General features: G+C 46.0%; 1 protein-coding gene across 2 annotated transcripts in view; it reads left to right on the top strand.

Moving 5' to 3' along the window:
- STXBP3 (syntaxin binding protein 3) overlaps positions 1-15,520 on the top strand; it is a 152,364-nt gene that overhangs the window by 110,968 nt on the left and 25,876 nt on the right. For both annotated transcript variants that reach the window (XM_073582860.1, XM_073582861.1), the window contains exons 13-15: positions 4,620-4,700; positions 6,185-6,323; positions 14,158-14,264. In XM_073582860.1, the coding sequence (XP_073438961.1) occupies positions 4,620-4,700; positions 6,185-6,323; positions 14,158-14,264 (327 nt within the window). The remainder of the gene's footprint in view (positions 1-4,619; positions 4,701-6,184; positions 6,324-14,157; positions 14,265-15,520) is intronic.

Genomic DNA, 15,520 nt, shown 5'->3' with positions numbered 1-15,520 from the left:
ACAAATCCTACAGAACCAATGGGAGCCCTCAATGAGGACAGCATCCTCAAATCTAAAAGAATTGGCAGCTGTAAGGCAGGCCCTTCTTCAAGTAAAAGAAATAGTTCAAGGGAAGCATGTCGCAATATTATCCGACAACAACACGGCCATAGCCTACATAAACCGGCAAGGGGGTACAAGGTCAGCAACCCTGATGGCAGAGGCCAGGGAATTATGAATTATTATTATTTGGGCAGAAAACAACCTCGTCCTTGTCGGGTACACATTTGAAGGGGACAGACAATCGTCTAGCCGATTTTTTTTTTTTTTTTTTTTTTTTTTAAGCCGTCATGTGTTGCACCAGTGAGAATGGTCCCTAAATCACAAAATATTTGGGGAAATCTGTGCCGCCTGGGGCACGCCGGAGGTAGACCTGTTTGCTACAAGAGATAATCGGAAAGTAAACAGGTTCTATTCTCTAAACCCAAGAGAACGCCCAGAAGGGGTGGATGCACTACTACACCGCTGGAGGTTTCATCTAGCCTATGCGTTTCCCCCGATCCCATTGATCCCGATAGTCTTAAAAAAGATTCGGGAGGACAAAACTCGAATAATCCTTGTCGCGCCCTTCTGGCCAAAAAGGGCATGGTTCACCTGGCTCAGACGCATGTCTATCTCGGACCCATGGATCCTCCCAGATATCTCGAATCTTCTATACCAGGGCCCAGTGGAGCATCCTCGAGTTCACAGACTCCATCTCACGGCATGGAACTTGAGAGGGGACTCCTTCTAGCAAAAGGTTTCTCAGCTCCGTTGGTGACCACCCTGCTCACTAGCAGGAAAGAGGTAACCTCTCGCAAATACCAAAAAATTTGGGAAAAATTCTTACAGTTCACAGGCCGGCAGTTATCCAAAACAACCCAGGAAGTCCCAATAAAAGAGATCCTACAATTCCTCCAAAAAGGGCTAGAAAAAGGGTTGTCTACAAGCACCCTAAAGGTGCAGGTATCTGCCCTGGGTGCGTTGTTTGATTAAAAACTTTCCGACCACCCCTGGGTCTATAGGATCATTCGAGCCTCCTTCACAACCATGCCCTCGAATTTACTGGCTAAGGTAGCTCCCTGGGATCTAAATTTTAGTTTTAAATGCCCTAACATCTTCTCCTTTTGAGCCTATTACTTCCATCTCAGTAAAGGCGCTAACATTAAAAACAGTACTCCTGGTAGCCCTGACTTCAGCTCGGCATGTCTGTGAGCTGCAGGCTATATCTGTAAATCCCCCATACACTACCTTTCTGGATGACCGAGTAATCATAAAAGCTGACCCAGCCTTCCTACCGAAGGTTAATTACAAATTCCACAGGGACCAGGAAATAATTTTTCCCTCATTTTGTACAAACCCTAAATCCCAGGGAGAGCAAACCTTCCATTGTCTAGATGTCAGACGTTGCCTGCTTCAATACATAGAAGCCTCAAAGTCATGGCGACAGTCATCAGCCCTTTTTGTCTCCTTCCAGGGGGACAAACGGGTAAAAAAGTTTCAAAATCAACCATTTCACCTTGGCTATGTATGGGTATTGCACTGGCTTACTCTTCTTCAGGTCAGACACCCCCACTGGGTATAACCGCCCACTCTACAAGAGCCATAGCCACATCCAGGGCTGAAAGGGCAAATGAATCTGTAGAACAGATTTGTAAAGCAGCAGTATGGTCTTCACCATCCACTTTCTTCTGGCACTATAGAGTAGCCCTGGGGCTCTCAAATCTTGCCTTTGGGAGAAAGGTGTTATCTGCTGGTGACTACCCTAGGAGTCTCTTCCTCTCTTGTGCGGTGCTGTCATGGGGAAGGGAAAAAATGATAATTACTTACCGGTAATTTTTCCAGAGCCATGACAGTACCGCATTGATTCCCGCCCTATCTTGGTGATTGTTGTGTGGTGCACCAAAAAATGTTTATATATCTATCTGTGTGAGAAAATAATAAAAAATATTTAAAAAAAAAAAAAAAGGTGGATATTAGTAACTTTGTCATATAACATATATGTGAACTGAAAAAGGCGGTTACCTTGCATACTCTGAAAAAAAATTGGGGACAGAGGTGGCGCCCCCTTCTTTTATCTCAGCTACAGGTTTCCTGGGGGCGGATACCATCTCGCATGTGTGGTGCTGTCATGGCTCTGGAAAATCAAATTACCTGTAAGTTATTATCATTTTTCTGAAATCGCAGACTTCGCTGGTACTGTAAAATGCAGCTGAAAATTTGCCTAAAAAAAGCCTTGTGTGAACATGCCCTTATTGTAACTGCTCCTGTTGCCTGTCTTTGTGCATTTTTTGCACTTTTAATTCTTTTTAGGTAAAATAAAAATGTTATATTTTGTGTAAGCAGCTTTCTCTTTTTCTTTGTCAAACAAATGTGGCATGTAAAAATCGCCAATTCTATGTTCCATTAGTCTCTATAGAGTTCTAGACCGAACATGTGCAGGTATCGCACTCAGACGTGTGTTCAGCTTCTTGACTTGGAGTTTCATGGTCACACGGCAGCAGGAAAACCTAGGATCATCATGCACACAATGCAAAGCATTGGCCAGAGTGGTGTAAAGCTGACCAACACTTGACCATAGAGCAGTGTAAATGTGTGTTCTGGAGTGACGAATCGCATCTCACTCTATGATGTATGGATCTGGGTTTGGTTTAATCCCAATTAAAGCTACATACTGGAAAGCTGGGTGCCTTCTGTAAGAGACTAAAGGCAACCATAGACATTAGATTAATATTGAAACAATAATCAAAAAACACCAATGGAGTAACTGGGTCAAGAGCATATTAGTGTCAAGCTCTCCCCACTCTAATACAAGATTCAAGATAAAGCGGAGTACTCCAGATATATAGACTAACAACCCAAAACAGAATGGAGTAGCAACAAGCCACAAATATGGACAAAAATTACCAAAATGTATTGCACAATAAGAATAAAAGCACATCATACATAAATCCATATAGACACAATACAATTAAATGGAGGAAACATGAAGGTAGGTAGGTGGCAGATGAAAGGTCGAAAAGACATATATAAATAGACCTGGGAAAGCTGGGTGAAAAGAATCCTCAAGCTTTGATAAAGCTAAATACGCGAAACGTGCATCAGGGGTCTGGGGGTGCTAGCAAGGTCCGGACTCACTATGGGTAAGCTCATGAACGGGTGATATATTCTTAGTTTGGGCTATTGCACGCCCCACTTTTCAGTTTTTGCATTTCCACAAAAATTTAAAATAACCAATAAATTTCGTTCAACTTCACAATTGTGTTTCACATGGTAATTCCTAATGAGAAAATGCCTAGGAGACACCTTCAAATATAAATCATCTGAAAAAGGGGCAAATGGAAGCCAAGTCCTAAAAAATCTCAAATTTTTATTATGGTATTATTTGAAAAAAAAATTTCATTAAATAAGTACATAAAACATGAGGACACTGCAAAAAAAAAAAGGTACCGCTGCACCATGACGGTAAACAGCATAAATGACTGAAGAAAATAAACATCCCAATTGATATGAATTGATATTTACATATAAATTATGCCCAAAAAATACTGCGCAAAAAGCAGAGGTTTATTTCCATATGTATATAAAAGAAATACGTGTGGAAACATGTGTTTCACATTGCCCCTTGAAAAAGCCAATGCGAAACACGTGTTGGGGGTTCTCCTGCCTACACCACTGAGGTAATATGCATTCATTAACCTGTTCACTTATGGCACTTGAGCCTCTTACCTTCTTTGTCTACTCTGATGTTTCAGCATGCATCCCGGGGATAATTATCCCTATACACTGCACTAGCAAGCATTATTTACTGACTGTTTACATATCCTTGCACTCTGCACTTTTTTATGCCTTGATATTTTAAAGCTCACACAATGAATACTGTTGAATACTGTCATTGTATCTTTATTTAAATCACAGGATTTTTTTTATATACATGTGGAAATAAACCTCAGCTTTTTGGGCATAATTTATCTGTATATGTAAATATCAATTCCTATTGGGATGTTTATTTTCTTCAGTCATTTATGCTATTTACCGTCATGGTGCAGCGGTACCTTTTTATGTTGCAGTGTCCTCATGTTTTATGTACTTATTGATTTTCTTATTTAATGAAATTTTTTTTTAAATAATACCATAATAAAAATTTGAGATTTTTTAGGACTTGGCTTCCATTTGCCCCTTTTTCGGATGATGTGTTCCACATGGTGTTGATTCTTCAACAAAAATTTACATTTGGTATCTGTTTGTAGCATGATATGTGGGAAAAGGTTGAAAAGTTCCACGGGGCCGAATACTTTCGCAAGGCACTGTATGTTCCCTTCCTGCTGCAGCTTCGCCCATTTCGTCACCAAAAGTATCAAAACTTGACCTTTTGCGACTTTTCAAAGCCTAGGCACCAAAGAATTTTTGGTGTGAAAGCGTTGATGAATCGGGCCTGGAGTTTGGAAATTGGAATGGGACAGATATCAATATTCTCTGTTTTAGAAAACCGTTCTGTACTGAAGCATTCTGAAGTGTTATGTTGCTGATTTCAGAAGTGGTAATTGTTATAGTAGATGACTAGGACTGCTCCCTTGTTTAATTTTTGTTTTGTTTTCCAGCAAGCGTTACATCTTAACCTTGCAGAGGATTGTATGCAGAAGTTCAAAGGAAACTTGGAGAAGCTTTGCAAAGTTGAACAAGTAAGCAAGCATTTAGTGTGTGTGATGCTGACCAAATCACACGTGCAGCTTTCCCAGCACCTTCTTACACTGCACTGTACAGTTTAGGGTGTAAAATGAGAGGAATGTAGATATGCCTGAGAGGTAATATACAGCTGCCGACAACATGCTGCAACACTTGGGATGCCGACCACTAAGACGCTATGGATCATGATGGCATCTTTCGGATGATTTGACATTGCAGCCAGAAGCCTAACAGACATCTCAAGCCATTGTGATGTGTTTTTAGGCCCTGCCCCAGAATAATATAATGCAGTGCAGGAGTATTTCATGGTATGGTATTACAAATAAAAAATAATTACCTTACATTTTAAATCCATTAAAGTTTATTAAAAAATTGCTATCACTGCAAAAAAAAGTTGACTCCCAAAATATGATGACACGAGACACAAATATATAAAATAAAATATATTTAAAAGAAACCTGTAACCAGGTTTGGCCGATATAAGATGCGGCCACCGCCTTTCAGGCCTGATATACAGCATTCTACAATGCTGTATATCTGCCCGCAACACGATCTGGAAGAACTGAAATATAACTTTTATTATACTCACCTGCAGGGCGGTCCGGTCCGAGGGGAGTCACTCTTCTTGGTCCTCCGCCTCCTATTTTGCGATGCTTCCCTCCTGTTTGGTTCATGTGGATGACACGTCCCTGCATCATCCACACCGTTTCCTCGGCACCGCGCTCCTGCGCAGGCGTACTTATCTGCCCTGTTGAGGTCAGAGCAAAGTATTGCAGTGCGCAAGTGCCCGGAAAGGTCAGATAGGCTGAGCGCCTGCACATTGCAGGACTATGCTCTGCCCTCAACAGAGCAAAGAAGTACGCCTGCACAGGAGCACCATGCCAGGGAAACTGTATGGATGAAGCAGGAGGACGACATCACAAGAAGATGGGAGGCGTCGGACCAAGAAGAGCGACACCCTTCTGACCAGACCGCCCAGCAAGTGAGTGTAAGTTATTTTTCTTCTCTTACAGCTCGGATCAGGGGCAGATATATAGCATTATAGAATGCTGTAGCTAAGCCCTGAAAGGCGATGGCCGTAACTCGTATCTGCCAAACCTGGTGACAGGTTCCCTTTAACCCCTTCATGTGTATGGGCGTAACTATATGTCCTGTGTTGTGGTCCGCAAGTGTGGAGGCTATATATGCTGGCTATGCTACATAGCCAGCATCCATCTCTAACTGCAATGGCTAGAGCTGAGCTCCAATAGTTGCTCTCAACCATTTATATGCTGCTGTCAATCTATGGCAGCAGCAGTCCTAGCCGGTGCGCACACACTTGACCAGTAAATGTTTCTTAGTAAAGGTGGAAATGTGTCAGTTCATGAAGTAATGCAAAAGTAGATTATTTAAATTGGTTGTTCTTTGATGTATTGCCTCCTATAAATATTGTGCGCTGGTGTATAGTATTCTGTGATTCATACTGGAACTATATTTTTAGGATCTTGCACTGGGAACGGATGCAGAGGGGCAGAAGGTGAGGGAACACATGCGTGTCCTGCTGCCAGTATTGCTAAATAAGGACTTGGACAACTATGATAAAATCAGGGCCATTCTTCTGTACATCTTTGTGGAAAATGGTAAGTGACAGTGTGGGTCCTTCAATGAAAGTGATCTGTCTGTCATAAGTAGCTCAGACATTCAGAAATGGCAAAGCTGAAGCTCAGAGAGAGGCACAGGACTCCATATTGGCAGGGTCTTTGTTTTAGTGATTGGGGGGGTTTCAGGTTCACAGACTCCCGCTGATGCAAGTGCTGTCTTTGACATTTCCCGTTACATTAAGCGACGCTCCAGCGATCCCAACAGCGATACGACCTGGTATGGATCGCTGGTGCGTGGCTACATGGTCGCTAGTAGCTGTCAAACAGGCAGATCTACTCAACGGACACCGCAACGATTCAGCGATCCGTATAACAACCTCGGCAGTCGTTGGGACCTTGTCACACAGCAGCTGTTCTGATGGCTCACATCTGCGTCCCTGAGTTCTGCGTCACCAGCAAGGTCACTCGTCGGCGTCAAACAAAGCGATGCATGCGGGCCAGCGGGACCACAACGATCAAAAAATGGTTTAGGACATTCGAGCACGATCAGCTATATCCAGTGGGGGGGGCCAGTCTCCGCTATGTGTCACACATAGCGAGATTGCTGGCGAGATCGCTGTTGCGTCACAAAACCTGTGACGTTTCAGCGATCTCGCTAACGATCTCGTTATGTGAGACGGGGCCTTAAAGGAAGTTCCACTGTCCGGTTTGTAAGGGTCACACAAACGTGAAGACACTATGGATGTGCTGCCTGTAATGCAAAAGGATTTCTATCGCTTTAATGGGGGACACAGGTAACCATGGGTGTATGCTGCTGTCGCTAGGAGGCTGACACTATGCAAATAAAGTAAAACTGGCTCCTCCTCCGTAGCATACACTCACCGACAGGCAGGAAGTACCTCCGTTTAAGCTTAGTGTCTGTAGGAGGCGGACCTGAATCTAACACCAGATCCGCAGTGTTTTTTCTTTCACAGGTTTCTGTGTGAATTTAGTTATCCTTTTCCCTTTGTTTCTCAGATACAGCTCGTCGGGTAACAGGGTGCAGATTTCTCACCCTGTTTTCCCACATTTAAGCGACCGAGAGAGCAGTATGGTATCGCCCACTCTCGGACCCGCTGGCAGGACTTTGTCCCCTGTCCCCCTTTGGGGTGTTTCAGGGTGACTCTTGGTTTCCAGTCCTTGCCTTATCCCCTCCTCACCCCTCTCCTCGGAGAGGGCTGAGAGGAAGACTGTGGTCACCGGTGGTGGCCTTACCCCTTCTGGTAAGGGGTTGACGCCGTCTTCTGCACGGTCCGGAGACGGTGCGGGAAGGAGGATCTTCATTCCCAGGCCCCTCTCACTTCCGAGGGCTCCTGATGCGATCTTCATCTATCAAAAGGAGCCGGATTCAAGTAGGTGGTAAGCCAGCGGGCCCCTTCTCCCCCTCTCCCGCTGCGGCTCCCCCCGGCAGCAGCTCCCCCATTTACCGGTGTATTGGTTCCCGCTGTAGATAGGCCACTTTCCTCTCCGCTCCACCTCAGTTCAATTTTCGCACCTTTTTTTCTCATTGCGCGCGGTCCCAGCATTTTGCAGACTTTCTTCTTCCCTTCGGCCATTTTACATCAGGAGCACGCCCCCCCCCCCCCCCCCCCCCGTCATGTCTCCTATCAGCCACCCTCATCGACCAGACACGCCCCCGCTTGGCGTGTTTAGTCTGCCCTAGCCATCTCCTGTGCCAGATACGCCCCCTCTGGTGTGCCATATTAGCTCGACTTTTCCAGCGCCGGGCACGCCCCCCTATCTGCGCGTCACCACCGGCGATTGGGCCATTTGCAGGTCGCACACGCCTCATCTGCTTGTCAGCCTATCAGACCGCAGCGTTCATCCTTCGGGCTTTTTCCTGCCCGATGGGAGGCGGCGCCGAGTCAGATAATCTTGGCTAGGTCCAGGACACTCCTCCCAGCACAGCTCCGGCCGGATCACGCCCACCGCTCCGCAGCGGGACACTGTACCTCTCTCTCCCTGGCTCCCCCGATCCGGTCACTACTGGCGCCCCCCGCCGTGTCAGCCATTAGGAGGGACACTTTTCCGTGTTTTTCGCCGTCCGGCACATTAGCCTGAGATGGCACAGCTTATCTGGTTCTGCTAATTGAGCCCCCGGCTTTGGTGGCCTTCTCTCCCGGTCTCCACATAGCCACGCCCTCTTACCGGCCTCAGGCCAGTCAGTGACCCTCGGCCAATCAGTGCACGCCCTGCACATTACCAGGCCAATCGGCGTGCGCCTTGGGCTTAGCCACGCCCCCTCCCGATGGCCGCGTTTATTTGACTAATCAGTGAGTGTGCCTCTCTAGCCCTCTCCCTGTCACCTGAGACACGACCCCAGTACAGCGTCTCAATGCCTGCAAGTTTGTGATCATGCACTATTTGTAGATTTGTGCACCGTCTTGTCACCATCTGCCTCAGGACTTAGAGGGCACAGCAGGCGGTGTGTCTCTGTCTGTAACAACGGACGAAGATTCGTGCATCCCAGCGGGCTCAGCAGGCACCCATCTCTATCCAGCATTGGATCTGGGAGACACTGCAGCCTTAGCAATGACAGCGCCATCTCTAGTTTCAGGTAGGACCAGCCCAGGCTGGTTGTTTTTTCTACCTTATAGGGGCTTATCTATCCCCGACAGTAGTCTTCGTCTCTCCCTTTGGCCACCATCTGTATAAAAGCAGTGGCTCTCTGACCAGTCTGCGTTATTTATGCCCGTACTGCAGCTCTTCCACCAACAAAAGTCCCTAATGCCCGGGACGAGAGCACTCTCCTCCCTCCGGAGTGGGCTGCTGCCATGTCTCAGTCGATATCCAACCTGACAGAAGTTTCATAATCCACGACCCAGGTCCTGGAGCGTCTTTTGCATCGGTCTGCCACCAGTGCTCCGAACACCCTTCAGGGTGCTTCGCATGCACCTGTCCGTGATGATCACAAGGACATATCTGGTACGGAACAAGGGAAGCGAGCCCAGGTCCCTCGGCATCTGGTCGGGAGGACGGCACTCCCCTCCCTCCGGAGTGGGCTGTTGCCATGTCCCAGCCGGTCTCCAGCCAGACAGAGTATGCAATTTCCGGGATGAAAGCACTCTCCTCCCTCCGGAGTGGGCTGTTGCCATGTCTCAGTCGGTCTCAGACCTGACTAAAATAAATTCACAGTCCCTGGTACAAGTCCTGGAATGTATGCTGCATCTGTCTGCAGCCACCAGTACTCCTCCCATAGTGATTCGCATGCACCCGACCACGACTTCCACAGGGACAGATCAGGAAAAGATCAAGGAAGCGGACTCTGTCTAGCTCCTCATCCAGTTCACCGGGCCCCTCTGCGGCATCCAGAATGCCCCTCTCTACCCGTTCCCCCTCCTCGGAGGCGGACGTCGGGTCGAAAGTAGCTTTTCAGTCAGTCTGACTCGGTTGTGGATTAGACTTTTGGGCCGCTGGACATGGTAGATAGCTTTATATCGGCTATCGTTCAAAATCTCGAAATATAAACGAAGCAGGCGGCTGCTCAGGACGTCTCCGTTTCTTTCAAACGGGTAAAATGTTATTTTTATATAGCGCTAACATATTCTGCAGCGCTTTACAGTTTGAACACATTGCAGACCTTGTCAGCATATATGGTCCGATTCCCCTAAGGTGGATCCGCCTTTTTTCACGCTTAGCCTCTCAAACAGTTCCGTCCAGTCCTGATGTGGCGTCTCTCAAGGACGCTACGGACAGACAGATTGTGGCTTTAATTGTATCGGCCTTAGAGGCTTCATGCACTTCTCTCTGACCTAATTTCGCCTCCACTTGAGTGCTGAAAGCCATACTGGCCTGGACCAAAATACTTCGCCGGGGCATTAGGGCGACTCCTACAGAGGAGCTAGGAGAGCTAGCAGATCTAGCACTGGCCTGCTGTTAAAGGAATCCAGGCTCTTTGGGACCAAGCTGGTCCAGATTACATCTGACGCCACCAGAGGTAAAAGCACCTCTCTGCCATTCCTCTGGCGTTTTTTTCCAGCAGGATCGTTCTCCTGCACAAGGGGAAAGAAAGAAGCCTTCCTTCAAGCTATTCCTCGTCGGAGGCCTAGGACCCGTCTCTCTAAGTCCTCCGGACCCCCTATCACAGATCCTCCTCTAATGACAGGTCATCCTTACCTGGGAATCCTTCCAGGGTGGAAGGTAAGTTTCTTCTTTTCACGGAGACTTGGTTGTCGGCGGTCGACGATGCCTGGGTCAGGGAGATCGTTACACCCGGCTACAAGATTGGGCTTTTTCTTGCCCCCAGGGAGACATTTCCCCGTCCCGTCAATTCAACCCTCTCATGGGTTCCCAAAGCCGTCTCGTCCCTGCCTAAGCTCAGGTGTCATTGTACCCGTTCCTTGGCACGAACGGTTTTTCTGGGTTCTGCTCGAACCTCTTCATTGTCCCGAGAAAAGACGTTTCTCCACGCCCGATCTTAGACCTTGAACAGTTGAATTGCCACCTTCGAATTCGCCTCTTCAGAACAGAGTCCTTGCACTTGGTGATCCCCTCCATGGAGCAGGGAGATTAACTTTGCTCTGTGGGCATTCAGGATGCTTACCTGCACGTTTCTGTGTGTACAGCATCGGCTGTTCCTTCGGTTTGCGATACATGAGCACCATTACCAGTTCATGGCACTCCAGTTCAGCCTGGTGTCAGTTACCAGGGTCTTCACGAATGTCATGGCGGCGGTCATGGGAACTGTGCCTTATGCCCAGTTTCACACCCGCCCTCTTCAGTTGGCCCTCCGGTCTACCTGGGACAAGAGAATTGTTTCCCTGGATCGGCTAGTGATTTTACCTCTCGATATGAAGCAGTCCCTCTCCTGGTGGACACTATCTGTCTGCCCTGCACAGGAGGTCACGTCTCCCGCTCCGTTGGAAGATCTTCAACATCGATGCCAGTCTTCAGGGTTGGGGAGCAGTCTTCCTCAATCTCACAGCGCAGGGTCGCCTGAACGTTCAGGAGACCCTCCTCCCCATCAGTCTCTTGGAGATCAGGGCAATTCTCCTTGCCCTCCTCCGCTGGCAGTCTCTCCTCGCAGTTAAGCCAGTCGGCACTCAGTCGGACTATGTCACAGCTGTGGCTTACATAAACCACCAAGGCGGGTCTCGCAACACACAGATCAAGGTAGAGGTAGCAAAGGTCCTGCATTGGGCGGAAGGCCATGTCCCTGCCATATCAGCCGTCCACATTCCAGAGATAGACTACTGGGAAGCCAATTTTTTTTTTTTTTTTTTTTTTTGTATCGTCAGGGATTCGCGGCAGGCGAGTAGTCTCTCAACTCCGCCGTCTTCAACGAAATTTGTCAGAGGAGGGACATTCCGGATGCCCACCTAATGACTTCTCGAACAAACTCAAGCGTTCCCTCGTACGTTACCAGGTCCCAGGATCCGATGGCTGTTGGTTGCGACGCACTTGTGATTCCGTGGTCCCAGTTTCAGATACCTTTTCCATCCCCGCCTCTTCCCTTAATCACAAGAGTAAAAAAAAAAAAAACAGAATGGTTTCCAGTAGTCCTGACAACTACAAGCTGATAAGTCAGACCTGGGACCTGGAGCTAGCGTACATGCTCATGGACGCCTCCTGTGGCTTTCCAGACCGTCCGGATATTCTTCCGCAAGGCCCCTCTTCCGCCACAGTTCACAGTTGTTTAAGTTTAACGCCATGGCCTTTGAGGCCTACTTCTGAGAGGGACTGGGGTTTTTTTGCCCATCAGGTCATTCTGTCCATGCTTTTGGGCGAGAAAAACTGCATCCTCAAGTTTCTGCGACAGTTACTGGAAGATGTGATTCAGGTGGTGTAAGTGCAGCTATTCGGTTCTGTTAGCCTTATTGGCTACCAAGAAGAGTAATCAGGGGAGTTCTGAGTTGGCAGCATTATCCTGCCGTCCTCCGTTCCCTTTCATTCCACATTAGTGCAGACATTGTCCTTTCTTCTCTATGTCACTCTTGCCCCTTTCCGGTCCAGACTCTGGATAACTCCTGGGGAAGTTTCTCGCTAGGCCTCAGCTTTAGAGGTTGCAGAGCCGTGACCTAGTCCTCTTCGCACATTCTTGCAAAGTTTTACGAAATTCATACTCCTGTCTTGTCCGACGCAGGCCTAGGAAGTTAAGGTGCTGCAGGTGGCGGTTACGCACCGGCCAGCCTCAGTCCTTTTTTCTCTGCATTCTTACTGTTCCCACCCTTGGACACTGCTTTAGGACGTCCCATGGTTACCTGTGTCCCCCAATGAAGTGATAAAGAAAGAAGGATTTTTGGCACTTACCGTAAAATCTCTTTCTTGGAGCCTTCATTGGGGGATACAGCATCCTCCCTATTTGTTTGTACTGGTTTTGGGCCTACGTGCCTTGGTCGTTGAGCCGGTACATATATGGAGTTTGTTGGTTGCTTCTCCTACTGCTTTAACACTTAACTGAGGTACTTCCTGCCTGTCGGTGAGTGTATGCTACAGAGGAGGAGCCAGTTTTACTTTATTTGCATAGTGTCAGCCTCCTAGCGACAGCAGCATACACCCATGGCTACCTGTGTCCCCCAGTGAAGGCTCCAAGAAAGATTTTACAGTGAGTACCAAAAATCCTTCTATTCCAATCTTAGCCATTCATTGCATGTCCACAAGATACGACACAAATTCTGCGACAACTTACGGGACTCACATTAAAGCAGCATTCACACTGAAAGATAATTGTGAATTTGCGGTATTGAGAATACTAGTTTCACAATAATCTTTCAGTGTAAATGGGCTGCCAATCACAAGATGAACACCCAAAATTTGTTCAGCAGAACCTCCCATTCCTGTCTCCATGACTTCTCACGTGCTGCGCCAATTCTTTGGAATGCACTACCCAGGACAATTTGATTAATCTCCAATACCAACAGTTTTAAGCGTGCCCTAAAAACCCATTTCTTCAGACTAGCCTACCGCCTTAACACATTTATTTAACTATCCCTGTGTTGCCCATTCTAAATTTTCTTCATAACCAGGTTCCTTGCATCATGTTCTCACACGCTTTATGCATTTAATAGTCCTCTGTGTCTGTACTGTTACATACTTAGGCTGATAACTTGTTCAAGCAGCATTACATGAACACCCGATTCTTACAATATGGCTGGTCAGAACAATGAAGGCAATTGTTACCATCCACCTTTCGTGTCTCCCCCTATGTCCTCAGATTGTAAGCTTATGAGCAGGGCCCTCATTCCTCTTGGTATCTGTTGCTTTATGTGATCTGTAGCTTCTTTTATTGTCTGTACAAATCTCCTATAAAATGTAAAGTGCTGCAGAATATGTTGGCGCTATAGAAATAGTTATTATGTTCATCAGCTGAAATGATCTTTTTGCACAGAGAAAAAGATCACGGTTTTCAGTGATGCATCGTCCTGTGTAGCCAGGACTCTTTAGGAGAATCATGACAGCCTATGTTCACTGAGTGATGTATTACAGACGGCTCAGTGCACGCACAGCGTTTGTCATCTGCCTTTCTAACTGGCTATTAAACGACTGCCAATCGGCAAAAGTTTACCAATCGGCAGATGCTTGGTGCCACCAGTCGGTGCGTGTAAATAGACCCTTGCTTACAGACACTGGGCTCATGCACTCTGTACAGCTTGGTGGAGAGGACCATTCTGTCACTTCTCTTAATGTCCATGCGAGGTGTATAAGAAGCCTTTTTATAGACCATAACGTGCCATACATTTATTATCTCTGGGACTCTTGGTGATCCAGAGAACCTTGGCCAATCACCACAGTCCTTTTAATACTGGATTTTAAGCCTTAGAAAAACATGAAGTAGAATGGCCATGTTTCATTTTTTTTTTTTTTTTTTAATACTAACATGTCTCTCCATCTAAAGGAACAACTCAGGAGAACTTAGACCGACTTATTCAACATGCCAAGATTGAGAGCGATGGAGATGTACTAAAAAACTGGAAATATATTGGCGTGCCAATAGTCCCCAAGGTAAGAGATTAGTATGTAACTCCAATAATTACTCTGCTTTGTTACTCCATAGAGAATAACTGCAGATTGTTCTTAGTAATCACGGCTGTCCTCGCTTTCTATCTGTCCTAATATTAGTCATGCAACCTACTTGTCTTCCATGAACTAATGTGAATCGCTCATGATTATTAATGCCAGTAATTCGGAGATGAAGCCTCATAAACATGATCATATTTACCTGTAGTCTATCTTTGCATCCGAAAACGAATCGCTGAATGCCAATCTGTTTCATGTGCCCTGTGCTTCTCATGGGACCTCATACGCTTAAATGGCCTAGTCGTGCACTAAGTTTAATGGGATGGACGCTGGGATCTGTTTAACCCTTTAATCACCTAGTAATTTTTTTTTTTCTTTCATCTTTCCTCTCCTCCTTTCCAAGTGAGATGAAACAGAAATAAAAACACAATCCCCCTCTTGTTTTTAGGGTCTTGTTTTGACAACTTTCATTATGTATGGTAATTTAAATGAGTCTGAATTATGCTTTTTTTTACATCAGTATGACTATGGCAATACCAAACTTACAATATATTTTATTTAAGTAGAGATAAAATATTCAGAAGTTTATTTAAAAAGGTGTTGCCATTTTTTTTTTTTTTGTGACCTGTAACATTTTTATGTCCATTTTTACGTCCATTCAGCTGTTAGTTTTTCTTTTAGCATACTGAGCTGATATTTTAACAAATTGTAGTAAATTAAAGGCTTTTGATCTTTTTATTTAAAAATTTTTTAGGGAGGAGTGGGGAATCAAAAATCAAAATTTTGCTATTTTGATTTTCTTTCTGATTGCATTTACCAGTAATCAGGTTAATTAACTTTATATTTTGATAGCCTTCTACAGACTCAGCAATTCCAAATGATGTTCTTAATATGGAAAGGGGAGGGGATGTAATTCAGATTCATATATACATATAATTATCAGCCTTCAGCTTGATCTCCAGCCATGGTGACTCGATGGATAAACGCTCTGTAGGATGATCGATCTTGTGCAAGCCTAGATGGCCCTTCTCTGCCATTATCTGCTATATATTGCAAAACCAGAGAATTGCAGTGTATAACAGCTAACATAGAAAAAATTCAAAAAACTCACACAACAAGATATGGCCTTACCAGAACCCTGTCTGATGACAAATGCACATATAGCAGGATGCAGCTGGCCTCCACTAATAGAGGCAAGGGGCAGCTCAGGTACAAACTACTGATAATAACAGCCACCGCAC

The sequence above is a fragment of the Dendrobates tinctorius genome, unplaced genomic scaffold (genome assembly GCF_039654945.1).
Source record: "Dendrobates tinctorius isolate UK_male_01 unplaced genomic scaffold, ASM3965494v1 ptg000074l, whole genome shotgun sequence".
NCBI lineage: Eukaryota > Metazoa > Chordata > Amphibia > Anura > Dendrobatidae > Dendrobates > Dendrobates tinctorius.
The sequence above is the reverse complement of the archived record's forward strand: the minus strand, read 5'-3'. Positions and strand labels throughout refer to the sequence as shown.